At 44.7% G+C, this 13,328-nt stretch overlaps 2 protein-coding genes across 3 annotated transcripts in view; one reads left to right on the top strand and one right to left on the bottom strand.

Moving 5' to 3' along the window:
* Nucleotides 1-13,328, bottom strand: part of LOC309564434 (uncharacterized protein) — a 173,925-nt gene that overhangs the window by 21,450 nt on the left and 139,147 nt on the right. The window contains 2 exon segments of the mRNA XM_082269064.1: nucleotides 8,281-8,294; nucleotides 8,296-9,592. Of these exon segments, the coding sequence (XP_082125190.1) occupies nucleotides 8,281-8,294; nucleotides 8,296-9,592 (1,311 nt within the window).
* Nucleotides 1-13,328, top strand: part of LOC309562677 (uncharacterized protein) — a 420,285-nt gene that overhangs the window by 386,529 nt on the left and 20,428 nt on the right. The gene's annotated exons all lie outside the window — the stretch shown is intronic.

Raw genomic sequence — 13,328 nt, 5'->3', positions numbered from 1 at the left:
TGTAAAGTTATGCACTTGGGGGCTACTAATATGCAAGCATCATACATACTAGGTGGAGTAGAACTGGGGGAATCCATAGTGGAGAAGGATCTGGGGGAATCCATAGTGGAGAAGGATCTGGGGGAATCCATAGTGGAGAAGGATCTGGGGGAATCCATAGTGGAGAAGGATCTGGGGGAATCCATAGCGGAAAAGGTTCTGGGGGAATCCATAGTGGAGAATGATCTGGGGGAATCCATAGTGGAGAAGGATCTGGGGGAATCTATAGTGGAGAAGGATCTGGGGGAATCCATAGTGGAGAAGGATCTGGGGGAATCCATAGTGGAGAAGGATATGGGGGAATCCATTGTGGAGAAGGATATGGGGGAATCCATAGTGGAGAAGGATCTGGGGGAATCCATAGCGGGGAAGGATCTGAGGGAATCCATAGTGGAAAAGCATATGGGGGAATCCATAGTGGAGAAGGATCTGGGTGCTCTGGTAGATCCTAAGCTTAATAATAGCATGCAAGGCCAAGCTGCTGTTTCCAAAGCAAGTAAAGTCCTTTCTTGTATTAGGACAGGTATGGACCCCAGAGAGAGAGATATCATTTTGCCCCTGTACAAATCATTAGTAAGACCTCATCTGGAATATGCAGTTCAGTTTTGGGCTCCAGTTCTCAAAAAGGATATCGGGGAACTGGAGAAAGTGCAGAGAAGGGCAACCAAACTGATAAGAGGCATGGAGGAGCTCAGCTATAACGAAAGATTAGAGGAACTGAATTTATTCTCTCTTGAAAAGAGGAGATTAAGGGGCGATATGATCACCATGTATAAATACATAAGGGGGGGATATGATCTCCATGTATAAATACATAAGGGGGGATATGATCTCCATGTATAATACATAAGGGGGTGATATGATCTCCATGTATAAATACATAAGGGGGGATATGATCTCCATGTATAAATACATAAGGGGGATATGATCTCCATGTATAAATATATAGGGGGGGATATGATCTCCATGTATAAATACATAAGGGGGGATATGATCTCCATGTATAAATACATAAGGGGGGGATATGATCTCCATGTATAAATACATAAGAGGGTGATATGATCTCCATGTATAAATACATAAGGGGGGATATGATCACCATGTATAAATACATAAGGGGGGTATGATCTCCATGTATAAATATATAGGGGGGGATATGATCTCCATGTATAAATACATAAGAGGGGATATGATCACCATGTATAAATACATAAGGGGGATATGATCTCCATGTATAAATATATAGGGGGGGGGGATATGATCTCCATGTATAAATACATAAGGGGGGGATATGATCTCCATGTATAAATACATAAGGGGGGTATGATCTCCATGTATAAATACATAAGGGGATGATATGATCTCCATGTAAAAATACATAAGGGGGGATATGATCTCCATGTATAAATACATAAGGGGGGATATGATCACCATGTATAAATACATAAGGGGGGGATATGATCTCCATGTGTAAATACATAAGGGGGATATGATCTCCATGCATAAATACATAAGGGGGGATATGATCTCCATGTATAAATACATAAGGGGATGATATGATCTCCATGTAAAAATACATAAGGGGGGATATGATCACCATGTATAAATACATAAGGGGGGGATATGATCTCCATGTGTAAATACATAAGGGGGATATGATCACCATGTATAAATACATAAGGGGGGGATATGATCTCCATGCATAAATACATAAGGGGGGATATGATCAACATGTATAAATACATAAGGGGGATATGATCTCCATGCATAAATACATAAGGGGGGATATGATCAACATGTATAAATACATAAGGGGGATATGATCTCCATGTATAAATACATACTGGGGGATATGATCTCCATGTATAAATACATAAGGGGGGATATGATCTCCATGTATAAATACATAAGAGGGTGATATGATCTCCATGTATAAATACATACTGGGGGATATGATCTCCATGTATAAATACATAAGGGGGGGGGGGATATGATCACCATGTATAAATACATAAGGGGGGATATGATCTCCATGTATAAATATATAGGGGGGATATGATCTCCATGTATAAATACATAAGGGGGGGATATGATCTCCATGTATAAATACATAAGGGGGGATATGATCACCATGTATAAATACATAAGGGGGGATATGATCTCCATGTATAAATATATAGGGGGGGATATGATCTCCATGTATAAATACATAAGGGGGGATATGATCTCCATGTATAAATACATAAGGGGGGATATGATCACCATGTATAAATACATAAGGGGGGATATGATACCCATGTATAAATACATAATGGGGGATATGATCTCCATGTATAAATACATAAGGGGGGATATGATCTCCATGTATAAATACATAAGAGGGTGATATGATCTCCATGTATAAATACATAAGGGGGGATATGATCACCATGTATAAATACATAAGGGGGGATATGATCTCCATGTATAAATATATAGGGGGGGATATGATCTCCATGTATAAATACATAAGGGGGGGGGATATGATCTCCATGTATAAATACATAAGGGGGGATATGATCACCATGTATAAATACATAAGGGGGGATATGATACCCATGTATAAATACATAATGGGGGATATGATCTCCATGTATAAATACATAAGGGGGATATGATCTCCATGTATAAATACATAAGGGGGATATGATCTCCATGTATAAATACATAAGGGGGATATGATCTCCATGTATAAATACATAAGGGGATATGATCTCCATGTATAAATACATAAGGGGGGATATGATCTCCATGTATAAATACATAAGGGGGATATGATCTCCATGTATAAATACATAAGGGGGGATATGATCTCCATGTATAAATACATAAGGGGGGATATGATCTCCATGTATAAATACATAAGGGGGGATATGATCTCCATGTATAAATACTGTACATAAGGGGTCCATACAGTGAACTTGGTGTTGAGTTATTTACTTTAAGGTCATCACAAAGGACAAGGGGGCACTCTTTACGTTTAGATGAAAAGAGGTTTCGTCTCCAAATACAGAAAGGTTTTTTCACCATAAGAGCTGTGAAAATATGGAATGGACTCCCTCCAGGGGTCATTTCGGCCAGCTCAGTAGATTGCTTTAGAAAAGGCCTGGATTCTTTCCTTGGTACACATAATATAACTGGGTACTAACATTTATAGGTAAAGTTGATCCAGTGGATATCCGATTGCCTCTCGGGGGATCAGGAAGGAATTTTTTGCCCTGCTGTAGCAAATTGGATCGTGCTTTGCTGGGGTTTTTTTTGCCTTCCTCTGGAGCACCTGTGGGTGTAAGATTGTGTATATGGGATTGTATGGTTGTGTGTTCTTTTTTTATTGGTTGAGCTATCACAGGTGTCAAACTGCCGGCCCTCCAGCTATTGCTGAGCTACAAGTCCCATGAGGCATTACAACAATGACTCCCACAGGCAGAGTCATGAAGGGACTTGTAGTTCCGCAACACCTGGAGGGCCACCAGTTTGACACCCCTGAGCTAGATGGACTTGTGTCTTGGTTTATCCTATGTATACCGACCCCAGCTTTGTCTACTATTTCCGCTTGCCTGCTGCCCTGACTTTGGCCCGTTTTCCAGTTCCTCTTCTGACTCCTGCCATCTGTAGGCTGCACAGATGAGTGGTCTCCGCATTGTCAGCTGGGCGTACCTGGGGCCGCGACCTGGATACAGTTTGCTGACAGTCCCCACCATCATGGCCCTGGCAAAGAAGCAGGCTGGGGCTTAGGCTCAGCCTCCTGTTGAACCCCAAGCTTTCTACAAGGGCTCAATGCCATAGGAACCTGACATGGGTGCTCTTCCTTCTATATACCAATCTTATTCACTTCCACTTTATTCCCCTTTTATATACACTGTAAAGGCACACTTGGGCTCATCTTCCTCAAGTGACCAGACTCTGCAGAACAAATCTGTTTATTGAAGACCATATCTTGTCATGTTATACAATACATTTACACAGTCCAGTATCAGAGTAACCTTTGCGTCATAAACATATCACAACAGATAACTTCACTGTAACGTTCACATGGTAGAGGTAGTATAGACACTTGAGAATAGGGCTTAAGCGGTAACAGTAGTAACAACTGCAACAATGGTATGCATCCCTTCAGCTTAAACCAGGGTTTTTCAACCAGGGTTCCTCCAGAGGTGGCTAGGGGTTCCTTGAGCAATTTCTGCCTCTCAGATAAGTTCCCACTGGCACCATTGATCCTTTTATCTATCTGTAAGGGGGTTGTAGCGGAGTAGCAGTATGATCCACGATATCTCCACTGGTAGTCAGGCACAGCATACAATGATCCTGGTAGCGTATATAATATTCCCAACCCTCCAATAACCAGACGACACTTAGCTTGGAGGTCAAAACTAGAATGCTTTGTTTATTGAAAACACCAGGGATCTACACTCTGCCAAAACCCCTCCCTCTTCGAGTCATTCCACACACAAAGCTGAACATCCTATAATAACCTTACTCTGCCAGACAGAAACAATAGGACAATAGAAGGCAGGTATTTAACAATAACAAACCCCCACCCATCTCCTGAGGTACACTGCTCAGACATATGATAGTCCCAAGTGAAAGAGTTCTCACTCTCTCCACATAAACCACACTCCAAACACTTGGTTCTCAAAGGTATACACATGCAATAAACATAATGCATACACGAAGGACAATATACAGTGGCTGTGTTTGCCACAGGGGTCAATTCTTCTCAATGACCACAAGTGGTCCTCAACCAGGGTTCCATGGAATTCTAGGGTTCCTCCAGAGGTTGCTAGAAGTTCCTTGAGCAATAAGCAATTTCTGCCTCTCAGATAAGTTCCAACTGACACCATTGATCTTTTTAGCTTTCTGTAAGGGGCAATTCTTCTCAAGGGCTAAAAGTGTGAGGAGCATTCTTCCTCAACCAGGGTTCCATAGAACCCTAGGGTTCCTCCCAGGGCCCAAGGGGGATGGCTCGTACACTTTTAGGGGGCCAGGGGTCAGCTCCAGCAGTATAAGGCACTTTGGCAGTCAGCCGATAGCCCGCCAAAAAAGAACAAACCTCACACGGCCACAGAGAAGCACACAAGCCACCAAAGCTGGGACACTGATTCCTCCTCCCCTTGTTCTCCCCCCTGCAGCTGAGTGATTGGGCACTCGCTCCGGCTCCTACCCTGAGGAAGGGCCTGCTGTTCGGACAGCAATGTGATTAGGCGAGACTCGTAGAGGGGGTGTTGCCAGCCTCAGAAGTGGCCGCTTTCTCTGGTGCATGCAAACTCGAGAGAGCAACTTGGAGGGTAAGTGTGCAGCACACTGTTGTAGCCTCAGCCTGTGTGTGGACTGTTCTAATCTGCCCAGATCTTACACCATACACCCTGACATGATGGAGTTACATTGTAAAGATAGATGAGGATGATTCTGGAGGGGGAGGAGAGTTACATTGTGGACAGCCTTTCCACAATGTAACTCTCATCCTCATCCCCACCTCCAAGTGTAGTCATTCCTCGACTACACTTCTGCTTAATCCCAACCTGCAATCATTCGTTACCGAACTTTAGCTTGTTTCTTGACTACGCTTCTGTTTGATCCCAACCTGCAACCGCTTATTACTGACCTTTCTCTTGCTCCTTGACTACGCTTCTGTTTGATCCCAACCTGCAACCGTTTGTTACTGACCTTTTGCTTGCTCCTTGACTACGCTTCTGTTTGATCCCAACCTGCAACCGTTTGTTACTGAACTTTTGCTTGCTCCTTGACTATACTCCAGCTTGATTTTAGCCTGCGACCACTCATTACCAACCTTTGGCTTGTTCCTAGACTACATTTCTGCTTAATCCCAACCTGCAACCACTCGTTACCCACCTTTAGCTTGTTCCTTGATTACGCTTCTGCTTGATCCCAACCTGCAACTGCTTGCTCCTGACCTTTGGCTTGTTCCTCGACTACGCTTCTGCTTGATCCCAACCTGCAACTGCTTGTTACTGACCATTAGCTTCTTCCTAAGCTTGTTCCCAACTTGCAACCACTTGTTACTGACCTTTGGCTTGATCTTTGACTACGCTTCAGCTTGATCCCAACCTGCGACCACTCATTACTGACCTTTGGCTTGTTCCTTGACTATGCTTCTGCTTAATCCCAACCGGCGACCACTTGTTATTGACCTTTGGCCTGTTTACTGACTAGGTTTCTGCTTGATCCCTACCTGCTATATCTTCTTCTGGACCCCGGCTTGCTCACCTCCTAGTGGGGCGATCCTGAGGATGGCAACCTGGTACTAACATGCAGCAAGACCCATTGCCACCATCAGGAGCTCTGGTGAATACCAGTTAGTACTTAGAATATACACCTCGGGTGAACCCGCATCATCCACCAGGGGGATTTGCTTGTATACCTATCCTGCTGGTCCGTGGGAGTCTCTCTACTGCTCTAGCTACTGGTCTCCGAGCCTGATCCAGGACCGTGACAATGGGGCACCATTTGGGTCTATTCTCCTAGTAAAGAGGATGATCAAAGGCTTGGAGAGATAACAAAAGTCCCCTTGGTTCGCCTTTATCAATTGAGTTCAAGGTTTGTATACCTGCTAGACCTACTATGAGGGACTCCCATTCTTTGTGTTGAATTTTTAATGGATTATGAAGAATGGAAAAAACAGAATGGGGACATCCCAATAAGAGCAGGACAAAAGAACTCAGATCTCACCACAGGGGTCTACAAGAAGAAGTAGAAAATAGGACAGACTCCACCTGTAACTGAAGTGGCACTTTTGCCAGGATGTATACTGTAGTTGATCTATAGTATGTATTGAACTGTTCCACCTGTTAAATGCCAACGTACAGTTTTCAGCTAGAGTTGGGCAAACAGTTATAGTCGAAAAAAAGTGCGGGCCGAACATCGCCTGTTCAGCGTACACCCAAATTTTTAGGGCGCTCGGCGGGATGAGCGACCCACTAGTATAGATTGGGGGGAGGGACACAAACGTAACATTTTGTATTGCCAGTAATTTAGATGTCATTTTTTTCCCCTTATAAATGTCAGTTTTGCTGCAGCAGGTTCTATACATGGTACAGATGCACCACTTTACAGACTAAGGGGACCTAGGCACTATATTTAAAGGATTTTTTCATTTTTATTGTTCAGCTTTAAGCATCATTAAATGCTAAATCATTCACATAGGGGAAGGGGTGGAATCTGAGGGCCTCCTTGTTATAGAGGGCTTCCAGATTCCGATAAGCCCCCCCCCCACTCGCAGAACCGGACAACCCTGCCCATGTTTGGGGCATGTGGCCTGGTATAGTTCAGGAGGAGGAGGCGCTTGCTCACCCCCCCCCCTTTTCCTGACCTGCCAGGCTGCATGCCGGGTAAGGGTCTGGTATGGATTTGGGGGGGGGGGGGTCCACGCCGGTTTCCTTTTAATTTTGGCATTGGGATCCCCTTAACCTGACGGGCCTGGTATGGACTGAAGGGGGGGGGGGGAAGTTTTTTAATAGCCGGGTGCTGACAATTGCAACCTCGAATCATTTTAAATGTGATTTGACTCTTTTTTTTTTCTTTAGAAATGTAATTTTTGCTGCAGCATGTTCTATGCATGGTACAGATACACCACTTTACAGGCACATTAAGGGGACCCCCCAGGCATTATATTTAAATGAATTTTTATTGTTGCACTTAAAGCATCTTTAAAACCACAAAATTATCTTTTTTTTTTAATATTTTTGCATTGATACATGTCCCCCCAGGGCAGTACTTGGACCACCCATACCCTTTTTATGGCCAATAGCTTTCCTATAAGCTTTCAAAATGGGGACTTTTCATTTTTCAAGTTCGAGTCCCATAGACTTTAATAGGGTTTGTGGTTCAGGTCTGAACTTTTTGCGATGTTCGAGAGTTCCGGTGCCATCCGAACCGGGGGGTATTCGGCCCAACTCCTCATCTCCGCAGCATCATTTGGTGTAAATCCTCTGATATCTGGTTAGATTTCCTTAGTGTTTAAAGCATTTCCCGCACTTTGAGCATAAGAAAGGACACTCGCCTAAGTGAAGTTTCTGGTGCTTAAGAAGGTTTCCTGCACTCTGTACACAAGAAAGGGACCTTCCCTGTGTGACATCCCTGGTGTATAACACCTCCGAACATAAAAAAGGACATTCGCCGATGTGAATTCTCTGGTGCGTAAAAAGGTGTTGTTGCTGAATGAAACACATGTCCTGCACTCCAAACAATGTGCATCATTTGGTGTGGATTCTTTGATGTCTGATTACATTTCCTTGGTTTGTATAGCATTTCCCACACTCCGAACATGAGAAAGGACGCTCGCCTAAATGAAGTTTCTGGTGTTTGAGAAGGTTTCCTCTCTCAGTAAAACATTTCCCGCACTCGGCACATGAAAAAGGGCGCTCCCCCGTGTGGCTCCTCTGGTGTCTACGAAGGCTTATTTTCCAAGTGAAACATTTCCCGCACTCCGAACATGAAAAAGGACGCTCGCCGGTGTGAATTCTCTGGTGCGTCTGAAGGTGTTGTTGCTGAATAAAACATTTCCCGCACTCCGAACACGAAAAAGGGCGCTCGCCCGTGTGACTCCTCTGATGTTTAAGAAGGTGTTCTTTCTTCGTGAAACATTTCCCGCACTCTGAACACGGAAAAGGACGCTCGCCCGTGTGAATTCTCAAATGTATGAGGAGATTTTGTTTGGTAGCGAAACATTTCCCACACTCCGAACAGGAAAAAGAACGCTCGTCTGAGGGAGCTCTCTGTTGTTTGCGTCGGGCTTTGCTTTTACTGCGGGACTTTTTACAAAAAGAACGCTCTCCTGGCTGACCTCCGTCATATAAAAAAGACTCCATGGGATTGGATGGAGGTGTTGCTTGATCGGGACTGTGAGATCGCTGATGGCTATACGAAGTCATAGTATGGAAATAGTCAGAAGATTCCTCAGGATTAGAAGGATCCATTGATCTCTGATGGCTATACGAAGTCATAGTATGGAAATAGTCAGAAGGTTCCTCGGAATTAGAAGGATCCATTGATCTCTGATGGATATATGAAGTCATAGTATGGAAATGGTCAGAAGGTTCCTCGGGATTAGAAGTATTAATTGAACTTAGATGGACATATGAAGTCATAGTATGGAAATGGTCAGAAGGTTCCTCGGGATTAGAGGGATCCATTGATCTCTGATGGCTATATGAAGTCATAGTATGGAAATGGTCAGAAGGTTCCTCAGGATTAGAAGGATCCATTGATCTCTGATGGCTATATGAAGTCATAGTATGGAAATGGTCAGAAGGTTCCTCAGGATTAGAAGTATTAACTGATCTTAGATGGACATCTGAGGTCATAGTATAGGACTTATCAGAAGGTTCCTCAGGGTTAGAAGGATTCATTGACCCCTCCAGATGGTAAGGTCTGTGATCTGTGGTTGGAGTAATGGGATTTTCTCCTGGAGAACATTGTGTGATGTCATCATCTTCTGCCTTGAAATCTGGAGATAAAATTGGATCTCCTCCCGAGGTATTCACAACAAAGCGTCCATCTGTAAGAAAACAATTTTTAAATAAAAATATAAAAAAAAATTGCTACAAATTTTTGGTAAAAAAAATCTGAATAAGCGTATATTGATTGGTTTACGCAAACATTATGGCGTCTACAAACTCTGGGCTATATACTGTGTAGCAGAGCGTCCCAAAGAGAGCCAGGAAAAGTCCTGTTCGGGGTTTATACATCACCCAGGCATCTCTCGTATACCTTTAGGGATCTCTGATCCATGATCCAGTTCGGATCTTGGCCCTCTTCACCAGGCCAATTTAAACTCACCTGAGACAAACAGCAGGGCTCTCTCAGCCTGGGAAATTAGACAACGTTTGTCTAGGAGAGCAGAAGGTTGGTAACACTGTCAGTGTGTGTCTTTGGAAGCTGACAAGCTGTAGGCTTGCTCAGTCTGTGTTAGTTAGGGACTGCATTGTGTGTAGTAAGCGCCGTGACACGGCTAGGCTTTTGTTTATTATTATTATTCCTGCTTGTTTTCCTTAAAGCACCGTACAGCACCTGTATATAAACTTGTATATAGCACCAATAAACACCGCACTGTTTGTCACTACCTCACTGGATTTGGTATCTGTGCCTGAAAGACTGCTCATCCCAGGGATCTTTGCACCTGCTACCTGTTCCCCAGCTTACAACTGGAATTTTATTTTTCTCTACACTAGTAATGGTGGTGGTCAGCGACTCATACAGTAGCAGGATTTTTTGTACACGTATACATGTATATACACACTATATTACCATAAGTATTGGGACGCCTGCCTTTACACACACATGAACTTTAATGGCATCCCAGTCTTAGTCTGTAGGGTTCAATATTGAGTTGGCCCACCCTTTGCAGCTATAACAGCTTCAACTCTTCTGGGAAGGCCGTCCACAAGGTTTAGGAGTGTGTCTATGGAAATGTTTGACCATTCTTCCAGAAGGAGATCAGGCACTTATGTTGGAGAGAAGGCCTGGCTTGCAGTCTCCGCTCTAATTCATCCCAAAGGTGTTCTATCAGGTTCCGGTCAGGCCAGTCAAGTTCCTCCACCCCAAACTCGCTCATCCATGCCTTTATGGACCTTGCTTTGTGCACTGGTCCAAATCATTTGGTGGAGGGGGGATTATGGTGTGGGGTTCTTTTTCAGGGGTTGGGCTTGGCCCCTTAGTTCCACTGAAGGGAACTCTTAAGGCCTCAGCATACCAAGACATTTTGGACAATTTCGTGCTCTCAACTTTGTGGGAAGAGTTTGGGGATGGCCCCTTCCTGTTCCAACATGACTGCACACCAGTGTACAAAGCAAGGTCCATAAAGACATGGATAAGCAATATTGGGTTGGAGGAACTTGACTGGTCCTAACCTCAACCGCTCAATTCTCCACCCCAAACTCATTCATTCATGTCTTTATGGACCTTGCTTTGGGCACTGGTCCAAATCATTAGGTGGGGGGGATTATGGTCAGATCCGATCCCGTGATGTGCACGAGTGTAGTGGCTCCAGCCGCTGTCTCTCTCCTCATTGGACAGATTGATAGCAGCAGGAGCCATTGGCCTAAAAATGTGCCCCCATGAAAAGCAGCTTTCCGCTTTGGGCAATGTGTTAGGATCTATACTGGTATGGACTAGGTAATGTGTTAGGATCTATACTGGTATGGACTGGAAAATGCATTAGGGTCTATACTGGTATGGACTGGGTAATGTGTTAGGATCTATACTGGTATATACTGGGTAATGAGTTAGGATCTATAGTGGTATGGACTGGGTAATGTGTTAGGATCTATACTGGTATGGACTGGGTAATGTGTTAGGATCTATACTGGTATGGACTGGGTAATGTGTTAGGATTTATACTGGTATGGACTGGGTAAGGTGTTAGGATCTATACTGGTATGGACTGGGTAATGTGTTAGGATCTATACTGGTATAGTCTGGATAATGTGTTAGGATCTATACTGGTATGGACTGGGTAATATGTTAGGATCCATACTGGTATGGACTGGGTAATATATTAGGATCTATACTGGTATGGACTGGGTAATGTGTTAGGAAGGAAAGGATGCCACATAGTTTGATGGAAATTAAAATTATCACCCTACAGAGGGCTGAACTCAAAGACATCCCGAAAATCAAAGTGAAAAAATGATGCAGCAGGCGAGTCCATTTTGGTGAAATGTCATTGCAGTGACTCAGAATGGTCCTCAGTAGTGTGTATGGCCCCCATGTCCTTGTATGCATGTCTGACAATGTCGGACATGCTCCTAATGAGACGACGGATGGTGTCCTGGGGTATTTCCTCCCAGATCTGGACCAGGGCATCACTGAGCTCCTGAACAGACTGAGGTGCAACCTGGCGCCATTGGATGGTCTGAAACAGAATGTCCCAGAGGTGTTCTATTGGATTCAGGTCAGAAGAGAGTGGGGGCCATTCAATGGTATCAATTCCTCCATCCTCCAGGAACTGGCGGCATACTCTGGCCCCATGAGGCCGGGCATTGTGCTGCACCAGGAGAAACCCAGGACCCACTGCACCAGCATAGGGTCTGACAATGGGTCCAAGGATTTCATCCCAATACCTAATGGCAGTCAGGGTGCCATTGTCTAGCCTGTAGAGGTCTGTGCGTCCCTCCATGGAGACGCCTCCCCAGACCATCACTGACCCACCACCAAACCAGTCATGCTGAACGATGTTACAGGCAGCATAATGTTCTCCACGGCTTCTCCAGACCCTTTCACGTCTGTCACATGTGCTCAGGGTGACCCTGCTCTCATCTGTGAAAAGCACAGGGTGCCGGTGGTGGAGCTGCCAATTCTGGTGTTCAACGGCAAATGCCAATCGAGCTCCACGGTGCCGGGCAGTGAGCACAGAGCCCACTAGAGGACGTCGGGCCCTCAGGCCACCCTCATGAAGTCTGTTTCTGACTGATTGGTCAGGGACATTCACACCAGTGTCCTGCTGGAGGTCATTTTGTAGGGCTCTGGCAGTGCTCATCCTGTTCCTCCTTGCACAAAGGAGAAGATACCGGTCCTGCTGATGGGTTAAGGACCTTCTACGGTCCTGTCCAGCTCTCCTAGAGTAACTGCCTGTCTCCTGGAATCTCCTCCATGCTCCTGAGACTGTGCTGGGAGACACAGCAAACCTTCTGGCAATGACACCCATTGATGTGCCATCCTGGAGGAGTTGGACTGCCTGTGCAACCTCTATAGGGTCCAGGTATGGCCTCATGCTACCAGTAGTGACACTGACCCCAGCCAAATGCAAAACTAGTGACAAACACTCAGAAAAGATGAGTAGGGAAAATGTCAGTGGCCTCCACCTGTAAAACCATTCCTGTTTTGGGGGTTGTCTCATTGTTGCCCATCTAGTGCACCTGTTGGTAACAACCCCCTCTGCTACTTCACTGACCAGATGAATATCCCAGGAGTTTCCCTGACCTGATGCTATACTCTGATTATAAAGTGTTGAGCAGTGTATATGAGTGTGGAAAACTCTTGGTAATTTTTCTTGTCTTCTGACAGACGGACTCTGTGGTGGGAATAGAAGGACATCGGAGGAAGATGTGACTACAGAAGATAATGACATGGCATCTTCTCCAGAAGTAAATCCCGTTCCTCATAATTGATGCTATACTCTGATTAAAAAGTTAATTTTTTTTGAGCAGTTTATGCTCACTAATATCTGCCTTCTTCTGGATCTCCTGTAGGCTTAGGCGTGGCCTTCAGTATTTCTCTTCAGGATGAACGCGCTT

The sequence above is a fragment of the Pelophylax lessonae genome (genome assembly GCF_965119305.1).
Source record: "Pelophylax lessonae genome assembly, chromosome: 9".
NCBI lineage: Eukaryota > Metazoa > Chordata > Amphibia > Anura > Ranidae > Pelophylax > Pelophylax lessonae.
Note: the sequence above shows the minus strand (reverse complement) of the source record. Positions and strands in the feature narration are given on the sequence as shown.